This window comes from Notolepis coatsorum, assembly GCF_963971535.1.
Source record: "Notolepis coatsorum genome assembly, chromosome: 19".
NCBI lineage: Eukaryota > Metazoa > Chordata > Actinopteri > Aulopiformes > Paralepididae > Notolepis > Notolepis coatsorum.
The window spans coordinates 91,582,809-91,596,855 of NC_140183.1; the positions used below are offsets into that span (position 1 = coordinate 91,582,809).

The 14,047-nt window shown below is 45.0% G+C and overlaps 1 protein-coding gene across 1 annotated transcript in view; it reads left to right on the forward strand.

Moving 5' to 3' along the window:
- Window positions 1–14,047, forward strand: part of ccdc17 (coiled-coil domain containing 17) — a gene marked incomplete at both ends in the record, with an annotated part of 59,643 nt that overhangs the window by 28,072 nt on the left and 17,524 nt on the right. Inside the window, 3 exons of the mRNA XM_084336777.1 lie at window positions 3,695–3,912; window positions 12,345–12,430; window positions 12,692–12,907. Coding sequence (XP_084192903.1) covers window positions 3,695–3,912; window positions 12,345–12,430; window positions 12,692–12,907 — 520 coding nt within the window. The remainder of the gene's footprint in view (window positions 1–3,694; window positions 3,913–12,344; window positions 12,431–12,691; window positions 12,908–14,047) is intronic.

Consider the following 14,047-nt stretch of genomic DNA (forward strand, 5'->3'; position numbering starts at 1 on the left):
CTTTCAATCTGACTTGGAGAACGCACTGGACTTAATCTATGCGCACTGCCAGCCAGGCTTATTTATTTATTTATTTATTTATTTATTTATTTATTTATTTATGGAGCATTTATTTATCCACTCTGGTTGGATGGTGTATTGTACTTGTGCTGTATAATAACAATACATTTGAATCTAATCTCATTTTGAGATCAGTCGCAAATCGCTTCCTGTTGAATGGATCAGCATGCAGAACCTCTGCGGTTTTGCACACACCTCATTCACCTTATAAGGAGCTGGCGGGCGTGTCTGTATGCAAATTAATTGAACGGGAACGCACATTTCAGTTTAAGAATGAGTGGGAGTCATCATTCAACACACCTGGGTAAGAACAGATTTGGACGTTAAGAACGGATTGATGAATGCGGCGGTGGCTTTTCTTATTTTTCTCTTAACTCTTTGGGCGCCACACCCTTTCCCCATCTGTACTCAATGGCGCCAGCGTTATTGACCGTTTTAGCGATGTTTGCAGACCCATCGTGTGTTCTGTATATAGCTATGGAGACAATAGTACGGCTCATTTGACAGGCATTGTTCACAGTCCATCACAGACTTATCAGTTCATTTCTACATGCTGTAGTTTGTGAGCTATTAAATGCTAAACATCGCCCCTTTCCAAAATAATCCAGTCTTTTTTCATAGATAGCAAGATATGATGCGTTATATGCAATATGCCCAAATCGTTCTGGTTGATCGCCTGAAACCCCAAATACTTCCAAATCAAAGGTATATACCATGTACATATGTGTTTTCACAAAATCATCAAGGGGGGGGGGGGTCGTTTTAACTAGAAACTGCGATCATGTTTGTCGAGCATGTTTTACGTCCGGTAAAACACGACACTGATCGTTACAGAAGCATGTTTTACGTAAAAAAAATACCAGCAGGTTACCTAAGATAGGCCTTACCTCAGTCAGAAAGTACTCTAAAATTAATAAATCCTATCGCAATTACTCGTGTATATTGGGCATGTCTACCATACAGGAAAGAATAGCTCTGAGGCACCAAATCTTCCACCGATTGCTATGTTGTGATCCACTCCTATGCGGAAAGAGTCGGAGGTAAACTCAGTACTGGCCCAGGCTGGAAGACAACTGATATCCCCAGTTCAAAAGGTAGGCGATACTACCACCTGGTGAGATTCGATCGTCATTGCAATTCCAACATAGGCAGATGAGCCAGGGAGACCTAGAGGGCTCCGGCTGACCATATAGAACGGGGATATAAAAAAAAAAATGTATATATATAGAGTGAATGAGGCCCATTGTGTGTTCCATGAATTTAATTAATACTTATTGTGCCGCCCATGGATGCATGACGAGGACTCCCGAGTTCTTTAATTACGGATGGCTGGTTTTATTGATGCAAGTTCTTGAATGAGGCTAGCGGAGCTAGCTAGCATCATGTGACTGTAGCATCACGTTCATCACCACCGTAGAACTACAATGCAGGAAATAATGACAATCAATATTCATACATTCAGTCAATAGAATTACAAAAACAAAACGAAAATGTGTGAATAAACTCTACTAACCACTTTGGCCTGCTTGCAGCTCAATGGGAGGGGGTTTATCTTCTAATCTCTAGTATTTAGTCTTTTAGCTTTGACAAAATAAAGTGCACAAATCTGCTGCGCTGTCTTCTCCTACACGTCTTGGCACGTTCTGCCAGATCTGATCAAACTACGGCAAGTCAGAGCGGGACACAGGAAGTGATCCGTCACATGAAATAAAATGAAATATCAAAATAAACTGTGCCCTCTATCGGCGACAACTGCATTTACACTTATCATGGCTGAGCTTGATGACTGGGATAACTGTTTCAGTGTGTGACATCTGAAATCATCAGCTCTGATTGGTCTACTGTTCAGTGTGTGATGTCAGTGAAATCATCAGTCCTGATTGGTCTACTTTTGTGGTGACCGACATACAGACAGACAGACCAACACCGTTACAAATTGCTTCATAAAAACAAAAAAGCAATGCAGACATGTTTTCATTTTCTACTATTCGATTTACTCAGCGCTTGCTACAATGACTAACACTAGACAACAGGTAAATATGAGTTTTTAATGGCAATTAGCTGCATCCCGTATTTCTTTTACATTGGGAATGTTTGTAAACATTGGAGCAAAACAGACTATATTCTGCCTTATGATAGCTTTTTTTTTTTTTTTTTTTAAGCTTAATTTTCATCTACAGATAAAAATCCTTCAAGAATGTATGTAATATATATACCCCATATTTATATGGTCCAAAAAACACATGGCTTTGGTCTGTAAGTAAATTAACTGTTACCTCTTCCACCACAGCATACAGCCACAGGGTCGTCTGGTGCTAACAGCCTGTGAGTTAGCTGAGGAACCTGTCACATAAAAGAGTCATGATGAGCTCCAGTAGCTCACCGCATATCTCGGCGCTATCTCTGCGTCGGGAAAAACCGTGCTCGTCAACCTGTTTCTGTCGGTCATGCTTGACCAGAAAAGCGATAAACGCTAAAAAAAAAAGTAAAAAAAAAAGAAAAGAGTCATGATGAACAGACACTGGCACAGTATGAACACATCTCAGAGGACCTGACATGGTCAACACACATAGACACAGTAGTAAAGAAGGCGAAACAGCGTCTCTACCACCTGAGACAGTTAAGGAAGTTCAGAGTATCGGGAAAGATACTCCAGTCCTTCTACTCAGGAGCTGTAGAGAGCATCCTGACCGGAAACATCACTGCCTGGTATGGAAACAGCACGGCACAGGACAAGAAGGCCCTACAGAGAGTGGTGCGCTCAGCCGAGCGTACCACGGGTATTGTACTACCACCCCTGCAGGTTCTATACAACAAGAGGTGCAAATCCAGAGCCTGCACAATAATGAAAGATCCTCACCACCCCAACAACAGCCTGTTTCAGCTGCTGAGGTCAGGCAGACGCCTGCGAACCCCAGCTACTAGGACAGAGCGGCTTAGGCTCAGCTTCTTCCCCCAGGCCATCAGAGCCATGAACAATGAACATTGAGTGCTCAGAACATTGAACTGTCCACACACAAGCACACATGAACACACACACGACACGCACACTGTGCACGCTCACACACGAGCAGCCACTTAACACTTTAACATGAGCGGGCACACACTCATGTCGCACACACGCACACTTATGGCCAAAGGAAAGGACACTTTAAATTAGAATAACAGGAACAGTGTATTGCACTACCAAAGCTAACTAGCATGTCCCATATGCTCTGTAAATAACTATGTACAGATACCGAGATGTCACTCCATGTTACCTGTTACTGCACAATGTTGTTTTCTTCTTTTGATTCTATTATATGTTGTACCACTGTATTGCACATCGTTGCGGGCAAGACCACCCGCATTTCATTGTATACCTGTATGCCGTGACAATTAAAACTCTTGACTTGACTACATACATACTGTACATAGTTACATATACAGCTACATACATACATACATACATACCATACATACCATACATACCATACATACCATACATAACATACATACATACATACATACATACATACATACATACATACATACATACATACACACAGCAACATCCATTACCACTATATGATCACTACAAAAACATATATGCAGATGATGGGAAACTCTTTGTGTCTATATGTGTGTACCACAGCAGCAGTGGGGACAGGGTTCCAGTTGATTCAAAGGGATCATCTCCACCACATGGCCAGCATGCAGGCTGAAGTGGAGAGCCTTCGCAGGGAGATGGAGAGAACCAGAGGGACCCCCAGGAACCACAGGCAGCCTCCCCCTCCTCCACCTCCACCTCCATTTCCAGCCCACCACCCAGCGCTGCATCCCCTGGCCTACATCCATGCACCTCCAGCCCTGGTGCAGCCTTTACCCATTATCATTACACTTGAACATGGTCAGAGCTAGTACATCTGGGGGGTTCAAACTGCCGGTACTGTATTTCTCCAGGGACCCCCATATTTCCTCTTGGCCTAACACTGATTTTGCAGGCTATTGTGTTGAAATTCTTTTTATCGAATGGAGGTACTACTACTGTACCAACAAGTTCACATTTAATTTTTAGTGTCTAATGTAATTGATCGTGATTTCTGAATCTGAAACAATTGAGTATATCTTTTTTTTTGATCAAATTTTTTTTATTATTAATTACATGAAACAGGACAACACAATAACCACAGTAACAAAAAACATAACTTTCACAGGAGAATAACAAACAATAATAATACAGAATAATAAATTATAAAGACAAAAAGAAAAAGAAACAGCGTCCAACCTATCAAATATAGATGGCTACTTCAATAACACAAAGGGTCTTCAAAACATGGCAACCTTTCCCCACCTTTACAAAGTGGAGTGACTTAAAAGATTGTTTATGAGAGTGTTGCCGCAGATTTACTGTAGATAGCCTAGGTCCCTTACACATGTTCAAGACTGCCAAACTTGCAGAAGGTAAAGTGTAAGAAGAAAGAAATTCTTCCTCCAAGTTGGTTGACAGGTCAATCAGTCTGTCAATATTAGTCTCTTGGGGAGATGGCATGTGAGTTGACATATAGCGCAGAATAGCTAAATACCAACCCCCCCTAAAATCCCCCCAGTCAAAGTTAAGAAGGACAAGACAAAAACCAAGACAGACAAGACATTTCCTCCTCCCCCTCCCCAGAGACCGCCGGACCCCCCCGATCAAGCGCCCCAACCCCGCTCAGCCGCACACTGCGGTCTTTACCTTCTCAGCTGCTGCGAACCACAGGTCAATTCCAGCCTGCCCTACCCCGATCACCCGGGCCGTGGATATCTCAAGATAAATCACATCCAATAGAGTTAGGGACCAGTTAATCATTGTAAGCTTCTCAGGCTCCTTCCATCTCATTGCTATTAGCTTCTTCGCTGCTGTGACGCCCGCTAGGACAACCCTTTTCAGTTGTACGGACGCGGGTAGTGTCGTTATATCGTTCAGGAGTAGCGTAACAGCTGTGAATGGGATAGTTAAGCCACACAGATCTGAAAGTTTGTCCGTTATTGACCTCCAGAAGCGGGCCACTGGTGGGCAATCCCAATACATATGCATATAAGTGCCAGTGGCCTTTTGAGAGCACAAAGTGCACCGAGAGTCGGTTATCAGTCCCATAGCAAATAGCTTCCTAGGTGTAAGATAGGTCCTATGAATATAATTAAAATTAATTTGCTGGTGATTGGGGTTGCGGGAAGATAATGCCACATTTGCCCAAACATCATCCCAGTCAAACTCGGGGTCCAACTCCGGTATATCCACACGCCAGATTGTATCCAATGATAAATTTTTATACGTGGATTGAATTAAGAGCGTATAAAAGTCGGAGACAAACCCTCTGGATGTCGTCCTGTCCACTATGAGCCTGAGGAAGGGGTGTGGGTGCAAGGCTTGAGCCCACGGTACGCCATGCGCCCTCAGTGCTGACCTTAGTTGAAGGTAAAGAAAGAAGGACTCGCCGGGTAGATCATAAAATTCTCTTAAGTCCTGAAACGCACGGAGGCCGTTCTTATCATAAATATCCTCCAGAGTATGCACTCCCCTCCTTTGCCATTGAGGAATATTAACCGGCTTGTGTCCAACAAGTAATTGCTGGTTATTAAAAATTGGAGAGTCCAGGTGCCAAGGGCATTTAACCCCACACGACCTCTGTACATTACGCCACGTTTGGATCACGTGAGTTATGATCGGTCCATACCTCAGCCGGCATTTCGCAATAGAGACAGTGGAGTACACTACATCCTGTAATCTTAGCGGAGACACCGCCGCCGCTTCTAAGGAGCGCCACGATACAGCCTCTACAGGGTCTAGCCAGCACATCAAAGGTCTCAGTGAAAAGGACCAGAAATACAGTTTAAAATCAGGGATTGCGAGGCCCCCATCTTGTTTCCTACGTTGAGTAGTAGCCCTTTTGATTCTCGGGCGTTTGTTATTCCAGACAAACTTAGATACCATCGATTGTACCTTGCGCCAGTGGTCTATTGGAGGGGGCAGGGGGAGCATTGAGCTAATAAAATTTATCCTAGGCAGGATGTTCATTTTGATTATGGAAGCCCGGGCTTGTAAGGAGTTAGGAAGGGACGACCACCTGTCTAGATCCTGGCGTATTTTATCATAAGTACCCGTGAAGTTGTACTTAGTAGTTTGGTTCAGCGTGGGGAATATCTCTATGCCCAGGTATTTGAAATGTTCTACTATGGGGATATCAGCTGGTAGTCGTACCGCCTTGGCCAGTTCATTAAGAGGTAGGCAGGCTGATTTGTTCCAGTTAATCTTAAAACCTGACAATTTACCAAAGTCGTCGATTATCCTCAATAATTTTGTGGCCGACCGGGAGGGGTCGTCCATGAAAATCAGCAGGTCATCCGCATAGAGAGCAATTTTGTGTGGAGTATTGTTGACCATTATGGGGACGATGTCCTCCGATTGCCTAATAAATTGGGCCAAAGGTTCGAGGGAAAGCGCGAACAGTCCCGGGCTCAGAGGGCAACCCTGTCTAGAAGATCTGGAGACCGGAAAGAGTGTGGAACAGTTTTTGCCTGTCAGTATCATCGCAGACGGCGAGGCATACAGGACTTTAATCATATGAATAAAACTCTTTCCAAGACCCATGACCTCAAGTACCTTCCACAGATATGACCACTCAAGTCTGTCAAACGCCTTCATGGCATCCAAAGACAGAACTGTGGATGGAGTTGTATTGTCTTTACTGTTATCGATTACATGCAACAGCCTCCTAAGATTATCTGCAGCCAGACGCCCCGGGATAAAACCAGTTTGATCGCAGTGTACCAATACAGACATAAATCTCTGCAGGCGACGGGCCAGCACCTTGGCAAACACCTTTAAATCGGCCCCGAGAAGACTCAAGGGTCTATAGCTACCACAATCACTGGGATCCTTGTCCTTCTTGAGAAGTAAAGAAATCAACGCCATATTGACATCTCTTGAGAACTCCCCTTGTTCGATAGCGTAATTGATCATATCGAGCATCAATGGACCCAGTTGGTCCCAGAAAGCTAAATACACTTCGGGTGGAATACCATCCCAGCCTGGCGCCTTACCCCTCTGCATTTCAACAATAGTCTCCCTCAATTCTACGAGAGTAATCGGTCTCCCCAGTTCCTTGGCCTCTTCCTCAGAAATGTGGGGTATCTCAAGCCCGCCAATGAACGATTCAAATCTAGAGTCATCCAGATTACCCTCTGAGCTATATAACTGTGAGTAAAACTCTTTAAAAGTGTCATTGATCTTTTTCGAATCAGTAGTGACTGCACCCTGGCTCGTCCTAATCGAGGGGATATCTGAGAAATGATCATTTGATCGTATTTTCATTGCCAATAGATGGCTAGGTCTGGAGCCGTGAAAATAGTAATTTTGTCTTGTCCTGTGTATCAAAAACTCAGACTGTTGTTTAAGTATGGAGTTTATTTCTTTTTTGACTATCTTACGTTGTGTGTTTAGTCGTTCATTATAGTCAGTTTGCAAGGATGCGTATAGGTCCGCATATAATGATTCCAGTCCTTCTAGCTTTTTTGACCGGGATTTTCGCAAATTGGAGGCAAATAGTGTGACATGACCCCTGATGAATCCTTTCAATGCGTTCCACAGGACCCTAGGGTCTTCTACTGTGCCAACGTTGATCTGCAAAAATTCAGCTAGTTTACTCCTGAACTCAGAACAGAAGTCATCGTTCTTTAGCAAGGTCGAATTAAAACGCCATCTGGGAGCTCTTGCGGAGAGCCTGCCAAAGGTTGCCGTAAGGAAAATCCCCTTGTGGTCTGAGAGAGCCAAGGGAACCAATGAGACATCGAAACTATCAAACATATTAGGGGACGCGAATGCATAGTCAATTCGAGAGAAGCTTTTGTGTCTGGCTGACAGGTGAGAGTAATCTCTGAGGGTGGGGTTGCATAAGCGCCAGAGGTCTGAGAGCCCCGTGTCTTTGGCCCACATCCTGAGGGCCTTAGAGGCCCGTTTCTGGTCGCTCGTTTCAGAGGGCCCAGACCTATCCATCTCCGCATCCCAGCACGCATTAAAATCGCCACCCACAATGAGAGCGTATCCATTAAGTTCCAACATATTCTTCGTGATTGTATTATAGAACGCTGAATCAAATGTGTTAGGAGCATACAATGCTATTATAGCCATCTTCCTATGCAAGAATTCAACTTTTGCTATAGTAATCCTTCCCTCCGTGTCCGACCATACATCCAAGATTTTGATATCAAGGTTACGTCTTGTAACTATGACTACTCCTTTCGTCTTATCATCGGCTGAGGATGCGGAGATAACGTGATATTGCCGATTTGCCAGTCTTGACACGTCACCTACCATTAAATGCGTCTCACTAAGGAGAGCAAGGTCAATATTTCTCCTCTTCAATAGCCAAAGGACACTGGCACGCTTGTGTGGGGCGTTAAGCCCTCCTGCGTTCCAAATTAAAATATTCAATTTAGCCATGGTCGAGCTTGTATAAGTGCGTAGAGAACATACCCGTGCAGCCAGGCTGAGTACAGAGGTGCCGATCCCGGCGGGCCCGGACGGTCAATCCCAGGAGTTCAGAGGAGGAACACTTACACATATATAAGACAACAGTACATAGAACACATAAAAATACCACCCCAGCTACAACCCCCCCTCCTTCTACTCTAAACCCTAACCCACCCGTCCTACTATAAGTTCCTCTATACCCACTCTCCAATCCCCACCCTATGCCCCACCCACTGAGGATGGTCATCTTCCTATCACTTCCCACTAGAGACATGGATCAATAAGACGCTTCCCACTCCCACCCCCCTCTAGATAAACCCCTGAGTAAACCCCCACTAGTCCAATAAACACAAATAATAATAAAATAAAATTCAATAAAGATATCGGTCGAAAACCACCTGAGCCCTGGCCCCAACATGAGAAAACCATAATGGTAAAAATAGCCATTATTAAATAATAACTCCGCATCAACCTGCAGCCCTCTATTTCGGAATCTGCGCTTCAACATCACATTGTTATAGCCCAAAAAGGTATAGGAAAATTCAATACAAAATTAAATTAAAGCATCCCAGCCGATAGTCTAAGGCAGGTTCGGGTCACAGGTTAATTGTGCAAAATTGTGTGAACAGTGTCAATTAAACAATGACAAAAAAAAGGAGGAAGGGAAAAAAAAAGGGTTATGGTCAAAGTGCACCCCTTTAGCCGTCCCTCTGATCAGGCACAACGGCTGAAATGACCCAACCTATGTAAGATTAGAATTAAACACAATCATTCATTAATCAATCCGGGGATGGTAATAGGCAACACCTGACACCACCTGTCATCATACATTGTTTCAATAAAGATATCGGTCGGAGCAGTTAGTCCAAGGTAGGATCGAATCACATTTAAATTGCTCATTCAAATGCCATTAAAACATATAGGAAAATTCAATACAAAATTAAATTAAAGCATCCCAGCCGATAGTCCAAGGCAGGTTCGGGTCACAGGTTAATTGCTCATTCAATTACCCTTAAAACAGCGACACTAATTATTATATAATTACTCAGCATCAACCTGTAACCATCTACCCTGGAGTCTGCATATTAATGTATCAACGTTATAGCATAAGTGCCTCACGGAAAATTCAAAACAAAATTAAGGCGAGTCAGTAGTTAGTCCAAGGTAGAACCGGATCACATTTAAATTGCTCATTCAAATGCCATTAAAACATATAGGAAAATTCAATACAAAATTAAATTAAAGCATCCCAGCCGATAGTCCAAGGCAGGTTCGGGTCACAGGTTAATTGCTCATTCAATTGCCCTTAAAACAGCGACACTAATTATTATATAATTACTCAGCATCAACCTGTAACCATCTACCCTGGAGTCTGCATATTAATGTATCAACGTTATAGCATAAGTGCCTCACGGAAAATTCAAAACAAAATTAAGGCTTGTCAGTAGTTAGTCCAAGGTAGAACCGGATCACATTTAAATCGCGCATATAGATGACATAAAAACAGCGACAGTAGGAAAGAAAAAAGAAAGGAAGAGAGGGTAATGGTTAGAGTGCAAGCCATATAACCATATAGCCATTAAGTGCAAGCCATACCCGACCCAACCTGTTATCAAATATTGTTTATGCATATTCAACCGACCTTGGTATCTACTTTGGATCACCAAAGCTCAAAACAACCTGGATATAAAAATAAAAAGCATACCAGAAGTTAGTTAGGGACTCGGTCACTCTTGAACTGTGCAAACCAATGTCCCTTTGAACAGCAACAGCAACCAAAATACGTAACCATTAACGAATGTCTCAGCGCAGACCATAGTCGAAGCCCGCTGGCTAGCCCGAGGCTAGCGCGTAAGCTAGTGACGAATCCGGATAGCACGTTAGCCTACTATGTACATTGTTCAGCTAGCTCGTTAGCTTCCAAAGAGGCGATACACAAGTACGACCATGAGGTCAGCTTTAGCAAGTAACAGAAGTCATTGGGAAGCCCCGCTAGTTGGATGGGCAGAGGACAGTTAGCATGTCTGGGCATGACAGCAAGTGTTTGTGAATAGTCGACCTAATCAATGTATATAGGCCCAAACCGCCAAGTCACTCACCCTCCATAGATATCAAGCAACAGACTCGGGTGTCTTCGCGAGATATTCCTTCGCTTTAGCCAACGACCAAAACAAACGCTGACCACCGACCTTCTCCAACACAGATAGTTTCGCGGGAGCGAATAACGTGGGCCTCAGGCCTAGTCTCCATAGCTTAGTCAGGACCACCTTGTACTCGGCTCTCTGAGCTTGAACCTCCGGTGTAAAGTCCTCGAAAATGGCCACTTTGTGATCGCCAAACCTCAGAGTACCCCTTCTGGTACGAGCCGACCGCATGATGATTTCTCTCTGTTGGAGTCTGTTCAGCTTGACTATGATGGGCCTCGGTTCTTTGTTCACGCCGGGAGAAAACCTGCCCGCTCTGTAAGCCGACTCACAGATAGGAGGCGAGGGGAGGACGTCCGTCCCTAGTATCTTCTGCAGCAGTTCGGGCATGGTCTCAGAGAGACGGCCTTCACCGCTGGTCTCCGGTACTCCAACAATCCTGACGTTGTGGCGTCTATCCCGGGACTGCATCTCCTCCATCGCCGACTGTAGTTTGTTGACTTCAGCCTGCCTAGCCAGCAGGGCGGATTCAAGACCCGCCATCTTCTCACATTGTGATGATACCTCCGTCGTTAGCATGGCTAGTTCGTTAGCATTAGCCGATGAGGCAGCGTGAATCGTCTCCATCTTGTCTGTCAGCGGGACTACCGCCAGCCGTATTTCTTCTGATATCTCACGACGGAGGCTGATACAGAAATCCGCCAGCACTTGCTTCTGTGCTTCAGCGATGCGTGCCTCAGAGTCTGCGTGTACTTTCTTCTGTGCTTCAGCGATGCGTGTCTCAGATTCTGCGTGTAGCTTGGTCATGACCAAGAGCACAGCTTCGCTTAACTCCCCGACAGCGGGAGACGGTACGGCCATGCTCGGCGGTGTCGGTGTCGTGCCTAACTCTTTCATGGCTCTGGTTTCCACCCCCGCCATCGTAGAAAGTCGAAAAAAGTTGATGAATGTATACTAAACACGACGACCTAGCAAACAGATAAAAAACAAATAAAAATAAAATAAAGACTAATGGGGAGAAACGTATATTCAGCACGGTAGAAGGGAGCTCATGTGAAAACACGTCTACTCCATGATCGCTCAGCTCCGCCCCCTCAACAATTGAGTATATCTACGTACCCAAAAGGTATCCGATTATTAGTCCGAATACTCAAGTATCCAATTTCTAGTTTGTTAATGCAATAACATACATCTTCTCCTGTATGTTGTTTATCATGGTCAACATTAGCTCGGTTTCCATGGTGATATTCTGAATATTCTATCTTTAAATGGACTGCATTTATATAGTGCTTTTATCCAAAGCGCTTTACATGCCTCACATTCATTCATTAACTCACACACGACGGCGGAGGCGACCGTGCAAGGTGGCAACCTGCTCATCGGGAGCAGTTAGGGGTTAAGTGTCTCGCTCAAAGACACTTCGACACGCTGCCCGGGAGGGGCCGGAATCTAACCGGGAACCTTCAGATTACCGGACAACCGCTCTACCTCCTGCGCCACTGTCACTATTTATTAATGTGTACAGAGCTAATTCAGCATATGGAAATGCAATTAACAGCTTATCCCATAATATAACAATTATTTGGAGTACTTTGTACATGTAAGCACAATCACTAATTAACCCCAATCACCCTTCTTTCTTACAGCGTCAGCCCAGACCGCAGTCCTCTGGGCTGGGAAGATATCAGATGGAGCCCCTGGTCTCTTTGGGGCCTGCACCCTACGATCCTGTGTCAGTTCACTCATTCATACGTACATCCAACTGACATAAAAACATCTATTCTATTCTGTGATCTTCTTATCAGCAGTACTACTCATGGATTCCAATGCTTTTCTGTCAATTGTATTGTATTGCATTCTGTTTTGGTCTATCCTAATATATCTATGGAGCCACCACTGGGTCGCAGCCAGGGCTGGTTTTGTGATCTTGTATGAAGTGAAAATATTCTGTTCTATTGTACTTTTTGATCTTGGAATGAATATTGCATTGCAGGTCGGGTTTTGTCATCTTCTATGACCTGGTGCTGGGGGTTGATGCCACTCTCAGCGTTCTGCGCCTGGTGGCAGCCCTCTACTCAGGGGGGCAGGAGTTGGGGAGGCCTACCTTGCTCCCCCCAGTACACTGTCAGCCTGGAGGTGAGCGGTCCTCCAGCCACCTTGTACTTCCCGGGAACTATGCCCTACTGTCTGTCAAGCAGCCTGTAACCAGGTAAGAACATAACAGAGAGAGGGAGAGTTATCGCTTAACTCACTTTGGTCACTTTGGTGCCCAAGTGGTTGATATTTTCACCCTGTTGCACACTCTTCCCCCGCCCCCCAATCTGATGTCAGAGTGCCTCTATGGAGGAACGATCACAGTCTGTCTAGGGGAAAGCGTGTCTTTTTCAACCATTAGGGCAGGAGAATGACCAGGGTTGTAGTTGAAAAAAAAGTTTAGAAATATCTCATATGATGGCGGCTGGGTGGCGAAGCGGACATTGCGCTCATCACCAACGCAAGAGACACCGGGTTCAAATCCGGCTGTCGGCGTTGCCTCCGGCTTGGGCCGGCCGTCATACTGGCTCAATTGGCAGAGTCAGCGGGTGGAAAGTCGATGGGTGGTAATCTGGACGTTGTGGACAGCGACTCCTACAGGTCGGTTGGGGGACGCCTGCACAGCGGGGACAGGAAATGGCGGGGGCAGTGTGAGCCTCCCACACGTTACTCCTCGCCAATGAGAGTCCGCGCTGGCAGGTGAAAAGATGTGACAGGCTGCCTCCTCGTGTACCGGAGGGGACACGTGATGCAAGGCTTCTATCCTCCCTACGACCGACCTGTGGGGGGCATATGCGAGCAACGTTCAAGACAGGGGAGGGGAGAATTGGAAACAGCGAAATTGGGATGGGAGAAAAATAGAAAAATAAGGAGAAAAAGTGGATAAAGAAAATAGAAATATCTCATATGAATGTAGCAATATATTTTAGATGAATTTTGGCACTCTCTTGTATGCCATACATGTTTTCTGTGCCTTACTCTTTCCATTGGTGTTATACTGACTTATGATGAACATTACACAAATTCAACATTTAAAGTTTAACCCAAGTTTAACCCAACCATAATACAGTTAGGAATTGTCCTGGATTTCCCTTGAGCCACCCCTGGAAACACCCCGCACTCTCCTTTCCTCACCCACCCTCTCCTCTCCTCTCCTCTCCTCAACCACCCTCTCCTCACCCACCCTCTCCTACCCTACCCTCTCCTCTCCTCTCCTCTCCTCTCCTCTCCTCACCCACCCTCTCCTCTCCTCTCCTCTCCTCTCCTCCCCTCTCCTCACCCACCCTCTCCTCACCCACCCTCTCCTCTCCTCTCC